Source organism: Oncorhynchus masou, chromosome 13 (assembly GCF_036934945.1).
Source record: "Oncorhynchus masou masou isolate Uvic2021 chromosome 13, UVic_Omas_1.1, whole genome shotgun sequence".
Lineage (NCBI taxonomy): Eukaryota > Metazoa > Chordata > Actinopteri > Salmoniformes > Salmonidae > Oncorhynchus > Oncorhynchus masou.
In genome coordinates this window covers 87,685,764-87,705,345 of record NC_088224.1, presented here as the reverse complement: position 1 = coordinate 87,705,345, position 19,582 = coordinate 87,685,764, and the positions used below count along the sequence as shown (strand labels likewise).

General features: G+C 42.1%; 2 protein-coding genes across 2 annotated transcripts in view; one reads left to right on the top strand and one right to left on the bottom strand.

Annotated features, from left to right (window-relative positions):
- The window catches only part of veph1 (ventricular zone expressed PH domain-containing 1), a 155,288-nt gene extending 152,264 nt beyond the window's left edge, over positions 1-3,024 (bottom strand). The window contains exon 1 of the mRNA XM_064982773.1: positions 2,914-3,024. The gene's annotated coding sequence lies outside the window, so the exon portion shown is untranslated. The remainder of the gene's footprint in view (positions 1-2,913) is intronic.
- A 2,763-nt stretch (positions 3,025-5,787) lies between these two features.
- LOC135551565 (lysosomal amino acid transporter 1 homolog) lies at positions 5,788-18,982 on the top strand. Its single transcript, XM_064982772.1, has 8 exons — positions 5,788-5,974; positions 6,376-6,740; positions 7,061-7,190; positions 7,996-8,083; positions 16,716-16,825; positions 17,046-17,141; positions 17,776-17,961; positions 18,098-18,982. Exons 2-8 carry the CDS (start codon positions 6,541-6,543, stop codon positions 18,212-18,214), a joined length of 927 nt encoding a protein of 308 aa, XP_064838844.1. The 5' UTR covers positions 5,788-5,974; positions 6,376-6,540; the 3' UTR covers positions 18,215-18,982.
- The last annotated feature ends 600 nt before the right edge of the window (positions 18,983-19,582 follow it).

The following is a 19,582-nucleotide window of genomic DNA, read 5'->3' as shown; positions in this document are numbered from 1 at the left end:
CTGGCATGAAAATGAACTATAGGAAAAGCGTCCTTCATTCACTATTTAATTGCATAGATGTTGAAACAGCGAAGCTGAAACAGCGACCCTGTTTCAAGACAGGCGCATGATAATAGTCCATTCTAAATCCAAACAAATTTCACACGTATGTTATTTCGCATATGTAAAGACAAGATTAAATCAATAATAGTCTGATGGGTGACAATATTAGCCTATCACATGTGAATGATGCCCAGCTTAAGGCAAGAAACTGCTGTCGTGACGTGACTATCATTAATGCGATGATGGTTATCTTATTAAATCAATGAACTATGTTTAAGATTACGTGATTATATTAATAATGTAACAATTAACTCAGTAACTTGGGACACCGCAGGAAAACTTATTTAACGAGTTACTATCTCCCGAATTGAACTCTTATAAGATATATTCATATGTATAGATAACAGTCACTTACTAATGTATTTTTAAAATTAAAAATGGATCAATGATGGCTAGAAGACCGGTGACGTGGACTGCCGAGCACCGCCCGAACAAGGAGAGGCTTCGGCAGAAGTCGTGACAGTAGAGCTTAACTGGCATACATAAGCAGCGCGTGATTTTCAAGTTTGGGGAAGATCATTTTCACCATAAAAATGCACCTTTATATTAAAAGCATTTTATGCATAATCGCATTTGCGGTCACTTCTGAGAATGATGTTTTCCTGCTAATGGAATATTCATGCTTCTAGCCTACTGCCGTCTGTGGATTGTTGCGCTTATAATGTTAAGAAATAGCCTAATAGTTTATCAACATTTTAAGCTAAACGCTCTGATCTATTGCGTCGGGCTCATTGCTTAAAACTGTTTTTTATGCTAGTATTATTTTGGGATCTATCGCATCCCACAACTGTCCCAGACTATGTTTAGAATATTTATTTCTAGCACAGAATAGAATAGATCAACTTTTGTACTATGGGGGAGGGTAGATTGATATAGGCTAGTGCTTTTGTTGTTCGTAAGACATACTCATCTTGTTGGCTGACGAAAAGTAAATGACAGTTCTTCCAATATATTCAATATGCGCCACAAAGTTGCGTCCCCGATGTGTCAGTCTTCACTTGTAGCCTGTGAGAAAGACCCAATCACATGACGGAGAGCCATGTGAGTCAGAGGTGCTTCGGCACGCAGCCGAGAGAAGGAAATTATAATTAGTACATTTAGCCCAAGGGCAAAACGACCACTGCCCCGCAAAATGCATGGATATTTTTAGAGGGCATTATGGCCACACAATGGGGATGCAGCTGGGAAATTCGAGGCATTATCAAGTGCTTGTCAAATTGTTAATGAGAGATTAGTGAACTGTGTACAGCCTGTGAAAAAATAACACAGTAAAGCTCATGCCTTTCATTCGACTTTTTTCAAAACATCATTAGAGTCCCATCATGCAGCCTTAAAATTTACTAAAATCAAAACATGTACATTTGGCCAACATTTGTATCACAACTAAAGTTACATAAATAACTCTAAATTAAACATATAGTTGTACCTGTTTCTTTGGTAACCGCTCAACACAGAATAGCCACGTGCGCACTCACTCAAATAATTTGGGGAAATATCATTTGATTGTATTCTTCATACTATAAAATAATCCCACGGAATTCTAAGCAAATCTCGTTTGAAGATGCTCCCCCAAACCCCATTTATCCACCTCAGTCACAACAGAGACAACTGAGGGGTCCCAGAATACCTAACATACACACACAGAGATAAAACAACATAAGACATTCACAAGCCACCATGTCTCTCACACATACTATTTGATACCAGCAGCCCATTTCATCATAAGTCAAGCAGGCAGTGAGGGTTACATCATCTGTCCCTTGAATTGAGAGAGAGGGGGGGGGGGTGAGAGAAAGAGAGAGAAGAAAAGAGAAAGAGAGAGTGAGAGAGAGAAAGAGAGTGTGACAGAGAGAAATAACGATAGAGTGAGAGAAAGAGAAAGAGCGAGAGAAAGAGAAAAAGAAAGAGAGAGAGAAAGAGAGAGAGAGATCTAGTGTTTTGGGGGTGGTAGAGCAACTGCCTATATATCCACACAAACACACACATAAATTATTTAAGCCTCTGGATTCAGGCTGCAGCTTAGCCTAAAAGCAGAAGTATGTATGGTAAACCTAGACGGTTTTGAGCACTGCTGGTGCTCTAATGTAGAGTGCACTCTGCAATGTGTCCCTCTCCACTCCACTGCTCAGAACTCCATGACCTTGAGGAGCAGAGACTGGAATGTGAGCCAGCCACTCAGGAGAGGGGATGCAGAAACTCTGCATGACACAACACAGGAAGGTTCATTCCCCATGTCTGAGAGGCTGAGAGGCATTCCATAGCTATGGCATGGAGCCCTTTAGGTCTCACTAGAAAAATGAAAATTAATGGGACACTCAGGCAGCAGTGACAGCGAAAGAGAGGGGGGGTGCAAATACCACCCATGGAAACGCAAGCATCATTCCGCATTAAAAATATATTTTTTTAAACAATTAAAACATTAGATCTATACAATAGAAATGGTAGGTCATACCAATTACACCATTATATCGACGTTCTCTCAAATGGCCGAGTATACAAATGCGCCGTCTAATTACAAAACAAACCCGGCGCCTCTGTCTGGATGTACTTGTTTCCCTCCATATGAAACAGCATGTTTCGTTACAGGAGTTTTGTTACATTATCATTCAACAATTCCACATTTACAGACCTTTATGTATGATTTCTTGACCCCTATAATATCCATTTGATGACACACACTCGGTGTCCTTAAACTTTTCCGACATAGCAAGAGATGTCACACATTTCCATGGTATGCTATCGTGTTTAACCGGGCATTACTAAACAACAACAACGGCACAAATCCCGGTAATAACATTTTAAATCGCTCACCCTTTATTCTGTAGACGTCAGTCAGTTTTGTGGGGGAAAGAAAGAAGCCTTTTAAAATCCGTTAAAAACCGACTAAACGTATAGACTTCACGCGCGGTCCCACGAGACGGTTTCTCCTCTCTACAGTCCTCGTGCGCTGTGAAAAGCGCGCCATCCGGTGGTAAAGATTCGCGCTCGGGGCAACAGGTGGATTTGTTCATCAATTCCCAGGGAATTTGGACAATTTGTACGAGATTATATTATATAGTAAAACTAGTTTACAAACGGTTTATAAATCCATTACACGTTAGACATTATCAGTGACTAAAAGTGCACTTGCCTATAGGCCTTTAAACTATGTTAGCTAAATGATTCCGGCAACTGTGGGCTACATACTTTGTGTTATTTTCTGGGCCAGGTATATGCCTGTTTCCCCACCCAGGCCAAAACTGGCATGCATACTGCATTACCATCAGATTTAAAATGTCAGGCACAGATCTGGCCCACACACCGTAAACCATCAAATTGGAATGGTGTGACCCCGCTCTGACCCACACATGGAATGATTCATTGTTGAAGGTATGGCACAGATCTGAAACAAATTATTGTAAAACAGAAAGATGCGCCCCAGGTCTGGCCCACATACTGCACAAAGGTATGGTTGACTTCCCGCCTAGGTCCCCAGTCCAAATATGGACAAGATGCAGGCTACATTAAGCCAGCTAAACCAGCATTAAACCAGATAAACCAGCATTAAACCAGCTAATCCAGCATTAAAACAACTCTACTCACCAAATTGTTGTCAGATACTCTGATACAATTCTGTGTCTGCTATTCGGGAACATTTTATTTAAACATTTTTACAAAGTACACCATCAGTTATTCAAGTAAGAACAATATATTTATAATAACAATCCCTGAGAAGTCTACCTGTGTGTTGAAAGGGAAGATGTGTCTATCCTCAGTGTCAAATTAACACATCCTCCCCATCTCTCCCTCCAACAGGTGGCACATACCGTTCTCCACCCTAAAATATGCCCCTCTCGCAGCAGTTGTCTCCCTCACTTGAGATGCTTCCGTACATTTTCATTAAATTCAATGCTTTTTAGATTCGGATAGTGGTTGGTTACCACATATATTCCAAGCTCACAAGAGTGAATAGGGTAGTTAAAGAAATACTATTTGTGTTCATACTCCCAATAATTAACATAAACCTTGTCCTGAGACAGAAGGATGTTCATTACCAAAGCGATGCCGTCGCTAATCTTAACCACTGCAGTTGTCTCAAAGCTTCAGAGTTGATTCCAGTATCTTCTGTTGAAAGGATGGCCACATGCACACGCCATTCATCACCCACACTCCTGTCCACCTCCACATCTCCATTCTCATTTCTCTTCATAAATTCAAACAACTTTGTAAATGGCTTTTGGGGGAAATTATGAATAAATGTTTAAAGATAATCCTAATTCTACAATACTCTACCCCAGGGATTCGCAAACTTTTTCGGCCCACGACCCCATTTTGATATATAAAAATTCTCACGACCCCAACCATATGAAAACAAATATGTAATTAACAGGCAATGTTTACTCTCTTAATTGGGGCAGGCAATTGAAAAACAGTCTAAAAGTATTTCTGATTGTCTTCACAACTTACCATGACATCGTTTTAATGTGGAGCTATGACAGTCCATTGAAAATTAGTCTGACATAATTAATGTATCTTATCTCACCACCGTTTATGAGATGGGTATCTGGGACTTTAGACCAAGTTTTTAACACATCCTCCCCATCTCTCCCTCCACCAGCTGGCACTGAAACATGAGTGAGTGAGGTATTGCTTCCCACCAGGAGAAGAAGAGCGTCAGATGAATCCTTGGGGTTTCTTGTGGTGATGTCTGCTGGGGCCAGGGTCTTGCATGGTCTTCAGGAATCTGGTGGACAACGGGCACCAGTGGTCTAAGGCTCTGCATCGCAGTGCTAGCTGTGACACTAGAGATTCTGGTTTCGAGTCCAGGCTCTGTCGCAGCCTGCTGCGACCGGGAGACCCATGGGGCGGCGCACAAATGGCTCATCGTCGTCCGGGTTAGCGACTCCTGTGGCAGGTCGAGCGCAGTGCATGCTGACATGGTCAACAGGTGTATGGTGTTTCCTCTGACACATTGGTGCGGCTGGCTTAAGGGTTAAGTGGGCATTGTGTCAAGAAGCAGTGCGGCTTGGTTGGTTGTGTTATGGAGGAAGCACGGCTCTCGACCTTCGCCTCTCCCGAGTCTGTACGGAGTTGCAGCGATGAGACAAAATTGTACTAACAATTGGATACCATGAAATTGGGGAGAAAAAGGGGTAAAAAAATGTTTGTTTTTTAAGGAATCTGGTGGACTAGAGGTGGACAAGAGCAAAGCAACTGTTGAGGTTGGACTGTCTAAACAATGAAGGAAGGAGCGAGGAAGGAAAGAATTAATGACATGCATATAGCCTATTGACTATAAGGATATGCATATAGCCTATTGACTATAAGGATATGCATATAGCCTATTGACTATAAGGATATGCATATAGCCTATTGACTATAAGGATATGCATATAGCCTATTGACTATAAGGATATGCATATAGCCTATTGACTATAATGATATGCATATAGCCTATTAGACAAACCAACAAAATATGTAAAATGACAAATAACGTTCTCCAAACTATAATAGGTTGTAGGCTACCCTAAATGTATCCAAGTTAATGATAATGAAAAGACTTCAACTCAATTAGTTATGGGCTGGACGTTGGCTCTCTGTATGGTGCTTATCACATCACTGTATAACACCCAGCAGATGGTGCTAAATCCTTATTCTTGTGGTTCTCAGTTCTGTGTTTTTGCCAGAAAATGCGGAAGTGAAATAACGGAATTTGATGCCATTCCGGAGGACAGGAATAGGCAACCTGAATTTATATATTACAATATAATAAAATTAATAGGAAATTAAATAGACAAGCGGAATATATCGCTCAATCAAATCATCACGACAGCCGTGTTGAGATGGAGAGCCGTCGCACAGTAACACGAAGGTCGAGAAATCAACACACCAGGTGAGAGATGAGCTGCATTTGCTTTGTTCACAACGTTGGTTGGTCTGTGACTGTCGCTGTTATGGATTTGCCATCCATTCCCATTGTCTGTTTTATTATGAGGCCACCAGACCAACATTAATTTGATGAGAAGCGACGGATTGCCTTCTGGTCTATCAAATTGCAGCATTGTAGGCATATGCAACCGAAACAAAAGTTTATGACCAATATGCAAAAATTGTCTTATATATATATATATATATATATAGAAAGTATCAACATTGTATCAGAGTTGCATTTTGTTGCTGAAACCAAAAGCGCAGTAACAATGCATTTAATGTCTTACTTCTCCCGACACCACTCCTCCTAATCTCCACTGCCAATTCGTAATTCTATCCATGGTCATGTATATTGTCTTGCAGATTGATCAAATTATATCTATTTCGGAAAGCGCCACACGCCTGTAGCCTAGGTGTGTGCATCCGATGGTGGGCTCGAGGGCGTTTTGTGTCAACAAACGAAAAGTTCCACATCATCGCGCTCGGATTCTTCCACGGAGGCAGAGGGACTGAAGGTGGGACGCCCCCATGGCCCACGCCCGCTTCCCGGGAAGGACTGCAAACGTGGCTGCTAACCTGACTTCCCCGGTGCTGGGTCGACCACTGTGCTCTAATGGGACGCCCTGGATCCTCTATCTGTTCGAGCAATGCGTGGAGAATGTGTGGGAATACTGGAGCGTAGTCATCGGGCTGATCTCAATGTTCTGTTTCTTGCTGTCTACTCTACCGTAAGTTTTCCACTACTGCAGTAGGAAGGCGTTATATAAGGAAAAATTATATTGTCTTTGTAATACTAATTAAAATAAATTATCACAGATGTTGTGATCAACGTTTCTCTGACCTCCAATGACAGATGAATTAGCCCATTAATGATCTATTACCATAGCAATGAGAGAGAGTCTGTGTGGCTCTGCAAAACCAGTTTATGAGACCTCTAATCCAAGAGATCTAATCCAAGTATCTGTTTACATGCCACATCACTCTCCTTTTTCTTACCCCTTCTCTGCCTCCATTTAATATCTTGTTGCCCCCCCCCCCCTCCCCACAGACAAATCTATGAGGCTTATCGCAATGGTAAAGTGGAGGAGGCCATGTCGTTTGGCTTTCTGCTCTTCCTCTTCAGTGGGGACCTCAGCAGTCTAATAGGCTGCATCCTGACCAGCCAGCTGCCCATCCAGGTATCTATCAACAGGCACAACTTCAACTTGGTCTTATCTGCAACGTATGAGTATGGGCAGAGGCATAAGGGAATTATTGTTTTGATTACTATATCGCTTTCTGCCCAGGCATGCCCTGATTCATTGAATAGCTGCTGCATTGAATAGCTGCTGCATTGAAGCACAATGGAGTTGGTGTCACTGCATTTACATTCTATCCCAAAGGCATGTTTTCCTTTTAACTTTTCCCTGACCCTTTCCTATGCTTACCAGCAGAGGGTGCCACTGTCAATCATATTTTATTGTTCTCTCTCTCTCTCTCAATTCAATTCAATTCAAGGGGCTTTATTGGCATGGGAAACATGTGTTAACATTGCCAAAGCAAGTAAGGTAAACAATAAAAATTAACAGTAGACATCACACATACAGAAGTTTCAAAACAATAAAGACATTGAACATGTCATATTATATATATATATACAGTGTTTTTACAAGGTACAAATTTGAAAGGACACAAGATAAAATAAATAAGCATAGATATGGGTTGTATTTACAATGGTGTTTGTTCCTCACTGGTTGCCCTTTTCTCGTGGCAACAGATCACAAATCTTGCTGCTCTGATGGCACACTGTGGAATTTCACCCAGTAGATATGGGAGTTTTTCAAAATTGGATTTGTTTTCGAATTCTTTGTGGATCTGTGTAATCTGAGGGAAATATGTCTCTCTAATATGGTTATACATTGGGCAGGAGGTTAGGAAGTGCAGCTCAGTTTCCACCTCATCTCTCTCTCTCTCTCTCTCTCTCTCTCTCTCTCTCTCTCTCAGATTGTGACAGTAGTGTTCTACATATTCACTGATCTCCTGCTCATCTCCCAGTTCCTCTACTACAAGATAAAGAACAACTCATCTAAAAGTAAGGCCTGCCGGATCACGATATTACACTGTCCACCCAATATGGAAACACAATAGAATGCCATGGTTGTGTATGTGTGAGAATCAGCATTGTTCCTTGCATTGTAGTGAGAATGCTGTAGGTTCATATTTCCATTGTAAGTGTAATTCTGAGGGTGCAGTCTGTGTACTCTCATTCTGTGTTACATGTATACCTTATTGACAATGCTAACAGCTATGCCAAGTTATCCAAGCCTAATGTGTGTGTGTGTGTGTTTTCAAATAAAATAGTTCCCACTAAAAGTTGATGACTGACAAATTCTCACATTGTAAAACTCCTTTGTCAGTCCAGTTTGCAGCTGAGGGCTGGAACACAAAAGGAAGACATATTAGATTACTTAACAGTACGAGTGCGTGTGTTTGTGTGGCTATGTGGGTCAATAAAAACCAAGAGAGGGAGGTCCTTCCCCACTTTCTCCATAACTCCGGTATCTCACAGGTATTTGCATTTATTATGGATCCCCATTAGTTCCTGCCAAGGCAGCAGCTACTCTTCCTGTGGTCCAGCAAATATTAAGGCAGTAGTATACATTATGATAAACATGTTAAATACATTTTACAACAGATTTCACATTTTACAACAGATTTCACAATACATTAAGTGTGTGCCCTCCGGCCACTACACTACTACAACACACAATCCAGTGTATAGTGTGTGAATAGTGTGTATGTTATGTGTGTTTGTATGTGTGTGTATAGTAGTGTGTATGTTATGTGTGTTTGTACCTGTGTGTGTTTGTACCTGTGTGTGTATAGTAGTGTGTGTGTTATGTGTGTTTGTACCTGTGTGTGTATAGTAGTGTGTATGTTATGTGTGTTTGTAACTGTGTGTGTATAGTAGTGTGTATGTTATGTGTGTTTGTACCTGTGTGTGTATAGTAGTATGTATGTTATGTGTGTTTTGTACCTGTGTGTGTATAGTAGTGTGTATGTTATGTGTGTTTGTACCTGTGTGTGTATAGTAGTGTGTATGTTATGTGTGTTTGTTTGTACCTGTGTGTGTATAGTAGTGTGTATGTTATGTGTGTTTGTACCTGTGTGTGTGACTCTTCAGTCCTCGCTTTTCCATAAGGTGTATTTGTATCGTTAAAAAAATATATTTTACTGCTTTTTTTAAATGTTTTATTAAACCTTTTTTTTTACCAGGTAAGTTGACTGAGGACACATTCTCATATACAGCAATGACCTGGGTAATAGTTACAGGGAAGAGGAGTGCGTGCTGCGTGAGTTACTTGATGTGGAATAGAGTTCTGTGTATTCAATCTCTCCTCTACATTGAGCTATGAGAGATTGACATGCATATTATTAATGTTAGCTCTGTGTGCATTTTAGGGCCAGCCGTGCTGCCTTGTTCTGGACCAGTTGTAATTTGTCCAAGTCCCTCTTTATTGCAACAAAACTGTGGCCTGTAGGACCTGACTTGTTGATATTGTTGTTAAGAAGGTACAGCTGCGCTTTATTATGGACAGACCTCTCCCCATCTTAGCTAATGTTGCATTAATATGTTTTAACAATGACAATTTACAATCCATTTCCACATTATTCATTACAAGATTCAGCTGAGGCTTAGGGTTTAGTGAGTGATTTGTCCCAAATACAATTATTTTAGTTTTTGAAATATTTAGGACCAGCTTATTTATTGCCACCCATTCTGAAACTGACTGCAGCTCTTTGTTAAGTGGTGCAGTGATTTCACTCGCTGTAGTATCTGACGTGTATAGTGTCGAGTCATTCGCATACATAGACACAGAGGCTTTACTCAGCCATGTCATTAGTAAAGATTGAAAAAAGTAAGGGGCCTAGACAGCTGCCCTGGGGAATTCCTGAATCTACCTGGATTATGTTGGAAAGGCTACCATTAAAGATTAAAGAAAAACACTCTGTGTTCTGTTAGGTAACTCTCAATTCACAATATAGTAGGGGTCGTAAAGCCATTACATCCTAAGTTTTTCCAGCAGCATACTATGATTGATAATGTCAAAAGCTGCACTGAAGACAAACAAAACGGCTCCCAAAATATTTGTATTATCAATCTCTCTCAGCCAATCATCCGTCATTTGTATAAGTGCCATGCATTTTGAATGCCCTTCACTATAAGCGTGCTGAAAGTCTGTTGTTAATTTATTTACTGTAAAATAGCATTGTATCCAGCCAAAACACAATTTTTTCCAAAAGTTTACCAAGGGTTGGTAACAGGCTGATTGGTCGGCTATTCTTGGGTAGCGGAATTACTTTTGCGTCCCTCCAGGCCTGAGGGGGCACACTTTTTTGTAAGCTTAGATTGAAGAGACGGCAAATAGGATTGGCAATATTGTCTATCATCCTCAGTAATTTTCCATCCAAGTTGTCCGACGCGGATGGCTTGTCATTGTTGATATACAACAATTTTTTCATATTTTTCACACTCACTTTACAGAATTCTAAATTACAATACTTGTATTTCATAACTTGGCCAGATATACTTGGGTGTGTAGATTCAGCGTTTGCTGCTGGCATATCATGCCTTAATTTGCTAATCTTGCCAATTAAAAAAATAATTAAAGTAGTTGGCAATATTTGTGGGTTTTACAGTGAATCTGATTCAATGAATGATGGAGCTTTTTGCCTTTTGTACAACATTTTTATTTAAGGTGCTCCAAAGCTTTTTACTATACTTCTTTATATAATTTATCTTTGTTTCATAGTATAGCTTTTTTTTCTTCTTTTTTTCTGTTTAGTCACTTGATTTCTCAATTTGCAGTAGTTTTGTCAATCAGTTATGCAGTCAGACTTATTTGTCATTCGTTTTGCCTCATCCCCCTCAACCATAACATTTTTCAAATCCTCATCAAATCCTTTGGGATGTAACAGTTTTTATAGTGCATGCTTACTAGTAACTGGTGTACGCAATTTCTTAAATTTTTCAAGTGCAACGTCTGGTTGCTCCTCATTACACACCACAGACCAGCAAATATTATTTACATCATCAACATAGGAATTACTACAAAACCTCTTGTAGGACCTCTTATACATAATATTTGGTCCAGCCTTTGGAACTTTGGTTTTCCTAGCTATGGATACCATATTGTGATCACTACATCAGATGGATTTGGAAACTGCTTTACAGCACATTTTTGCCGCATTAGTAAAGACGTAATCAATACATGTGGATTTCATTCCTGTGCTGTTCGTAAACACGCTGGTAGGTTGACTTATAACGAATACTGACTGTTAGCACTTGGTGGTCTATAGCAGCTTTCTACAAGAATGGGGTTTAGGTGAGGCAGATTAACCTGTAGCCATATTACTTCAACATTACTTGACATGAGATCCTCTAAGCTTTACTAGAATGTGGCTCTGAATATCGACCGCAACACCACCCCCGTTGGCATTTCTGTATTTTCTGTAGATGTTATAACCATGTATTGCAACCACTGTATCACCAAAGGTATTATCTAAGTGAGTTTCAGAGATGGTCAGTATATATGAGTGTCAATGGTTAATAGCAAGTTATCGATTTCATGAAACTTGTTCCTTATTGTTATTGTTGCTCCATAATTATTTGTTAAATTTGAATTTGATTTAGATTTTTTTCCTTAACTATATTGTTGGTTAAGAGCTTGTAAGTAAGCATTTCACTGTAAGGTCTACACCTGTTGTATTCGGCGCATGTGACAAATTAAATGTGATTTGATTTGTTCCTTAGACTATATACACTACATGACCAAAGTATGTGGACACGTGTTCATCAAACATCTCAATCGAAAATAATGGGTATTAATATGGAGTTTGCCTTTGCTGCTATAACAGCGTCCATTCCTCTGGGAAGGCTTTCCACTAGATGTTGGAACATTGCTGCAGGAACTTGCTTCCATTCAGCCATGAGTATTAGTAAGGTCAGGTACTCATGTTGGGCGATTAGGCCTGGCTCGCAGTCGGCGTTCCAATTCATCCCAAAGGTGTTTGATGGGGTTGAGGTCAGGGCTCTGTGCAGGCCAGTCTAGCTCTGTTACCACAAAGTTGGAAGCACAGAATCATCTAGAATGTCAAACTGAATGTATGCTGTAGCCTTACGATTTACCTTCACTGGAACTAAGGGGCCTAGCCCAAACCATAAAAAACAACTCCAGACCATTATTCCTCCTCCACCAAACTTTACAGTGGGCACTATGCATTCTGGCAGGTAGAGTTGTCCGTGCGTCATCACTCCAGAGAACACGTTTCCACTGCTCCAGAGTCCAATGGCGGCGGGCTTAACACCACTCTAGACGATGCTTGGCATTGCGTATGGTGATCTAAGACTTGTGTGTGTGGCTGCTCGGCCATGGAAACCAATTTCATGAAGCTCCAGATGAACAGTTTTTGTGCTTATGTTGCTTCCAGAGGCAGTTTGGAACTCGGTAGTGAGCGTTGCAACCCGAAGACAGACAATTTTCTGCGCTATGCGCTTCAGAATTCGGCGGTCCTGTTCTGTGAGCTTGTGTGGACTACCACTTCGCAGCTGAGCTGTTGTTGCTCCTGGACATTTCCACTTCACAACAACAGCACTTACAGTTGACTGGGGCAGCTCTAGCAGGGCAGACATTTGACGAACAGACTTGTAGGAATGGTGGCATCCTATGACTGTGCCACGTTGACAGTCACTGAGCTCTTCTGTAAGGCCATTCTACTGCCAATGTTTGTCTATGGAGATTGCATGGCGGTGTGCTCGATTTTATACACCTGTCAGCAACGGGTGTGGCTGAAATAGCCAAATCCACTCATTTGAAGGGGTGTCCAAATACGTTAATGTGGGCTATTTTTTAGCACCTTTCTGAGATGCTTGATTCTTTTACATGATCGGCTTATCAGAAGTTGACACGCCAGTGATATTTACAGTATGTTGGAGCTGATACTACAGAATGAGCTGCACACTGGACTTCCTACTAGGACACACGCCTCAGTGCTAACAGTATAACTCTGGTTCATAGACATATGATTATTGCATACAATAGCTATAGGATCGAAGGAGGCATTCAGGGGACTTAGAGGGACATAAATTAGGTTACATACACTATGACTTCCAACGCTCCTGGGACATTGTACATTTTGTTCTACAGCACTACAACAACTCCGTGACACAATGGTAGTGATTATCTGAGCAGGGCTTGGGTCATTGATAAGTCATTTTCTCAACGCAGCCTTGAAATGCGTGGACAGGAGTCCAGGAGCCAAGATTATTTGGATGGACTGTCATTCTTGTAGAGCATCTTATCTATATAAATTATGCCAACAGAGCTACAGTAGTCTTTTAGCCAGATGTGTAATGCCAGTAGCCTGCTGAATCTCTCACAGCCGTGACCTAACGATGGTACCGGGCCTAAAATAATTGGCCGCTTTTTTGGAAACTTTAAGAAGCTAGAATCAGTTATTTTAAAATACATTTTCAGCATTCCCGGTTAGCCCTGCGAATGTCATTTGACCCCACATGGACTACCACGGCGTCAGGCCCCGGCATTTGTCATAGAATGGTGGGAAGCAGCGTTGTAATGTCCTGTACTCGTGCTCTAGGGTAAGGTTTTTGCCCTGAGAACCGAGATGTTTCTTACCATAGAGCTGCTGACGATGACAGCTGGTGCGGTGCGGCCGCTCTTACGCCTCGAGCGGCCTCGCATACCCCCCGAGGATCGATGGGCGGTGAGGCCATGATGGACCTACTCAGCTGTAGAATCAATCATGGCTGATAGAGGGCTGGTGTCTCAGACACCCTCACGGTCTGATGAGGGGGAGCTCTGAAGATCTGAAACCGAGTTAGAAACCACAGGAGAAGGAGACAGAACAGAGGGCGAAGGCGCAGGTACCTTTGGATCCGATCATGAAGCAGAAGCCCCCAGGGATGAAGGTGCCGGAACCTCTGGATCCAGGGCGAAGAAACTGTTTGAAGTCTGTGTCCAGTCCGGGCTTCCCGTCACCAAGGAGGCCCCCATTGCCAGATGCCGCTGCTTTTGACTTCCACAGCGAGTGACATATCGCCATGGCTGGTTGATAAGAACAGGAACATCCACCAAGTCATCCAGAGGCAGCTTACTGACTCCATTTTCCAGGGAAGAGGCAGACACCTTCAGTGAGGGATCCCTGCTGAGCACCGGCCAATTGGCTGTGGAGAGCCGTCTGGGCGGAGACACTTCCACCAGGCCGGAGTGACGCCCGGCTACTGGAGTAGAGGAGAAAGAAAAAGGAGGCAGGCGTGGATTCCCCAGTAGCGTGTGTAGGATTCCCCAGTAGCGTGTGTAGGATTCCCGAGTAGCGTGTGTAGGATTCCCGAGTAGCGTGTGTAGGACTCCCCAGTAGCGTGTGTAGGACTCCCCAGTAGCGTGTGTAGGACTCCCCAGTAGCGTGTGTAGGACTCCCCAGTAGCGTGTGTAGGACTCCCCAGTAGCGTGTGTAGGACTCCCCAGTAGCGTGTGTAGGACTCCCCAGTAGCGTGTGTAGGACTCCCCAGTAGCGTGTGTAGGACTCCCCAGTAGCGTGTGTAGGACTCCCCAGTAGCGTGTGTAGGACTCCCCAGTAGCGTGTGTAGGACTCCCCAGTAGCTGGTGTAGGATTCCTCAGTAGCTGGTGTAGGATTCCTCAGTAGCTGGTGTAGGATTCCTCAGTAGCTTGTGTAAATTCACTACTTGTTTGCTAAGAACAGCCACTTTGCCCCTGTAGTCCTCTGCAAACAAACAGTTAAAAGTCCGGGCAGTCCACATTGTCCTTGAATAGAGCTAAATAAACACAGCTCCAGCAGGGTTGAAAACGTTCAATAGCGACTTCCATTTGAGACTGTCAGACAGCTAGGCGAGTTGTGCTTCTATGTCTCTGTCCTTATAAGGATTTGTTGAAGTGAACAAGAGCACACTCCCCCTTTAAATCCTCTCACAGCGGTGAACACGCAAGCAGTGTCTCTGCATGTACTGTTGGTAGCAGCATCGGCTAACGTTGGTAGCTATACAACACAGTTCCAGTATAGATTGCAGGCTAACGTTGGTAGCTATACAACACAGTTCCAGTATAGATTGCAGGCTAACGTTGGTAGCTATACAACACAGTTCCAGTATAGATTGCAGGCTAACGTTGGTAGCTATACAACACAGTTCCAGTATAGATTGCATGCTAACGTTGGTAGTTATACAGCACAGTTCCAGTATAGATTGCAGGCTAACATTGGTAGTTATACAACACAGTTCCAGTATAGATTGTAGGCTAACGTTGGTAGCTATACAACACAGTTCCAGTATAGATTGCAGGCTAACATTGGTAGTTATACAACACAGTTCCAGTATAGATTGCAGGCTAACGTTGGTAGCAATACAACACAGTTCCAGTATAGATTGCAGGCTAACGTTGGTAGCTATACAACACAGTTCCAGTATAGATTGCAGGCTAACGTTGGTAGCTATACAACACAGTTCCAGTATAGATTGCAGGCTAACGTTGGTAGCTATACAACACAGTTCCAGTACAGATTGCAGGGAAGAAAGTGTGTCTGAAATTGGTCACCTCTACAATACAAATACCTAGGTGTCTGGTTAGACTGTAAACTCACCTTCCAGACCCACATCAAACATCTCCAATCCAAAGTTAAATCTAGAATTGGCTTCCTATTTCGCAAACAAAGCATCCTTCACTCATGCTGCCAAACATACCCTTGTAAAACTGACCATCCTATCAATCTTCGACTTCGGCGATGTCATTTACCAAATAGCCTCCAATACCCTACTCAACAAATTGGATGCAGTCTATCACAGTGCCATCCGTTTTGTCACCAAAGTCCCATATACTACCCACCATTGCGACCTGTACACTCTCGTTGGCTGGCCCTCGCTTCATACTCGTCGCCAAACCCACTGTCTCCATGTCATCTACAAGACCCTGCTAGGTAAAGTCCCCCCTTATCTCAGCTCACAGGCCACCATAGCATCACCCACCTGTAGCACGCGCTCCAGCAGGTATATCTCTCTGGTCACCCCCAAAACTAATTATTTCTTTGGCCGCCTCTCCTTCCAGTTCTCTGCTGCCAATGATTGGAACGAACTACAAAAATCTCTGAAACTGGAAACACTTATCTCCCTCACTAGCTTTAAGCACCAGCTGTCAGAGCAGCTCACAGATTACTGCACCTGTACATAGCCCATCTATAATTTAGCCCAAACAACTACCTCTTTCCCTACTGTATTTATTTTATTTATTTATTTTGCTCCTTTGCACCCCATTATTTTTATTTCAACTTTGCACATTCTTCCACTGCAAATCTACCATTCCAGTGTTTTACTTGCTATATTGTATTTACTTTGCCACCATGGCCTTTTTTTGCCTTTACCTCCCTTATCTCACCTCATTTGCTCACATTGTATATAGACTTGTTTATACTGTATTATTGAGTGTATGTTTGTTTTACTCTATGTGTAACTCTGTGTCGTTGTATGTGTCGAACTGCTTTGCTTTATCTTGGCCAGGTCGCAATTGTAAATGAGAACTTGTTCTCAACTTGCCTACCTGGTTAAATAAAGGTGAAAAAAAACAAAAAACATGAGGTACAGCAACACTGTGGTGGGTGTGTCTGTGTGTGTGACACGTGTGTCTCTCTCTCCCAGAGCGCCCCATGTTGAAGTGGTTGTGTTTCCTGTGGTGTGGGGCTTCCACTGTGGCCCTCCTGATTCTCCCCAAGTTCCTCACTGACAACAACACCTCTGCCAACACTGAGGTGTGTGTGTGTGTGTGTGTGTGTGTGTGTGTGTGTGTGTGTGTGTGTGTGTGTGTGTGTGTGTGTGTGTGTGTGTGTGTGTGTGTGTGTGTGTGTGTGTGTGTGTGTGTGTGTGTGTGTGTGTGTGTGTGTGTGTGTGTGTGTGTGTGAAGGCGATATCACCCCATGTGAGTTGTATCTCATCCTATCTCTCTCTCTCTCTCTCTGACTCTATCTTCAGAGTGCCTCTAACAGCGTGGAGATTTCTGGTTATGCCTGTGGATACGTGGCCTCCATATTCTACCTCTCCTCTCGTTTTCCACAGCTCTACAAAAATGTAAGTGACAGTCTATGGGTGTGATTATGGAGGTAAGATGTGACAGGATGGCAGGGTTAGGGGACATGAGGAGGGAAGAGGGTGACATGAGGGGAAGGAAGGGGTGATAAAGGAATGCTCAATGTAGTTGGGGCCAGAAGAGAAAAAAGGAATGCTGTTGTTTGATTTTAAAAAATGAGAACCAGGCGTGAGAGACTGGTGTTGTGTACTGAGTGATGTCACAGCATCTGGACTGGTGTTTTGTACTGAGTGATGTCACAGCATGTGGACTGGTGGCTCCTGCAGAGAACTCACTGTCACTCCCAATGTGATAATAGTTCCTAGGGATGGCCTAGGGGGAGGGGGATAGCACAGTACACACACACACATTTTTATATATTGAGTGTCTTTGTGAGCATGCATGACTTACCAACAACAAATCATGCATACTAACACATTGTCAAACATTGTGAAAATATGTTCGGGAACTAATATTATTTTGGAATTTAACAAAAAAAGTAGTTAAAATGAAGAAGTCATAGAATGGGGTTAAATGATTAACTACATAACATGTTTTGAAGACTCTGAGCCTTAAATCTTCACTTACTCTGTTGGTTTTGAGGTCTAAAAGGTAACATCTCCCTGTTGTTTGCAGTTTAAGCGACAGTCTACAGAGGGCACGTCGTACATGCTGTTTGCCCTGGCCATGATGGGCAACGGGACTTACGGGCTCAGTGTCATTGTGGTTCTACCAGCTCTGGCCGGCTCCAAACAGGCCTTCATTCTCAAACATCTGGCCTGGCTCATCGGCAGCCTGGGAGTCCTCCTCCTAGACTTCTTTGTATCTTTTATTTTTCTCCGAGATCATCATTTCACTAAAAAAGGGATAAGGATAAAGAAGTGAAAGTGTTATTTTTGTCTCTGGAATATTGTTGACTTGTTGTGATGTGTTTGTGAATGAGCCTTAACTCTCCCAGGTCACCGCACAGTTCATCATCTATAGGAAGAACCACTCCGCTAAAACCAGCAAGAAGATGAACGTTCCTGAAGTAGAACCTCTGCTCTGTGAAGAGGAGGAGCTGTCCACATTCTAGAAAACACATGATTGAAGTTCTAGAGTGAGAATACATGATTGAAGTTCTAGAGTGAGAATACATGATTGAAATTCTAGAGTGAGAACAGTAAGAGATTTCCAGAAATCGTCTCCATAATGCTGAGTGGAGACCTAGAATAATCCAACAAATGTGATAGTACACCAATGTTCCCTCCATTTAAATCCAGGTGAATTAAAGGGGGCGTCTTATGTTTGAGGAATGTAATCTCAGTAGAACCATTCTCTATATCTTTGTAAGGGGGCTCATATGATCTATTCCCTATGTTTTTCTTATTACACTAAAGGCCTATAGGGTGTGTCTCAGTGTCACATTCCTCTAGTCTATGTTTGTCAATGGTTAGAGGTCCTGTGTTTTCCAGGATCAGATCGGCAATACACTCTGAACCGTTCACACAGCATTGTCGTCTAGGTCAACAGTACAAGAAGGCATCATAACAGTGATTGTTCCTGTATGTAGGTTTAAAAAGATCATACATTGCACCAATGGTAGTGTATCACATTGACTATTGATGTGCCACACCAACAGTAATCTATTTTTCACTTGTGGTGAATTTGTTATAGTTTGCCTCGGTTTGTTGTAGGAGCAGATTCCGTTGTAATTGAATCCCTATATAAGTTGTAGTTGGTAAATTGCTTGGAGTGATACACAGTGTTTAGATCGTGAAGATGCAGTGGGTGAAGCCTGGTATCCTGTGCTTTGCATCTACACAACACTGTTGAACTGATGATGTGTGTAGTGTATTTTATTTATATGATTATGGAGCTTTTCTTTGTTTGCTTTTGAGGAAAGTTTGAGTAGTATGAGTTTGAGTTGATGAGTTTGGTAGTTTGAGTAGTTAGTATGAGTTTGAGTAGTATGGAGTAGTATGAGTTTGAGTAGTATGAGTTTGAGTAGTATAGTTTGAGTAATAGGCTTTTTTTGGTGCATCGTTGAGTAGTTTGAGTTTGAGTAGCATGAGTTTGAGTAGTATGAGTTTGAGTAGTATGAGTTTGAGTAGTATGAGTTTGAGTAGTTTGAGTAGCATGAGTTTGAGTAGTTTGAGTAGTATGAGTTTGAGTAGTATGAGTTTGAGTAGCATGAGTTTGAGTAGTTTGAGTAGTATGAGTTTGAGTAGCATGAGTTTGAGTAGTATGTTGTAGTGGAGGTCGGAGGGCTGTTTTCCGTCTTCATACTGGTGCTTTTAAAACAGACAGTTCTTTGGCTGAAATCTAACCTTCAGATAAACATCCTCCTTTCCTTACGTTATGGCCCAGTTATGTTACCTTTCAGTGGCCACAAATAATGGAAGGAAGGAGGGAGGGTTTTTGGCAGCATTCAGTCACAGCCCTGAGCATTGTGTTCTCACCC

Bases quoted from the DNA above. Each gene is read 5' to 3' on its own strand.
- LOC135551565 (XM_064982772.1), top strand. From the start codon at position 6,541: ATGGCCCACGCCCGCTTCCCGGGAAGGACTGCAAACGTGGCTGCTAAC. The intron at 8,084-16,715 runs GTAAGGCCTGCC...TCTCTCTCCCAG, and splicing joins AAAGAACAACTCATCTAAAA to AGCGCCCCATGTTGAAGTGG. The intron at 16,826-17,045 runs GTGTGTGTGTGT...CTCTATCTTCAG, and splicing joins ACACCTCTGCCAACACTGAG to AGTGCCTCTAACAGCGTGGA.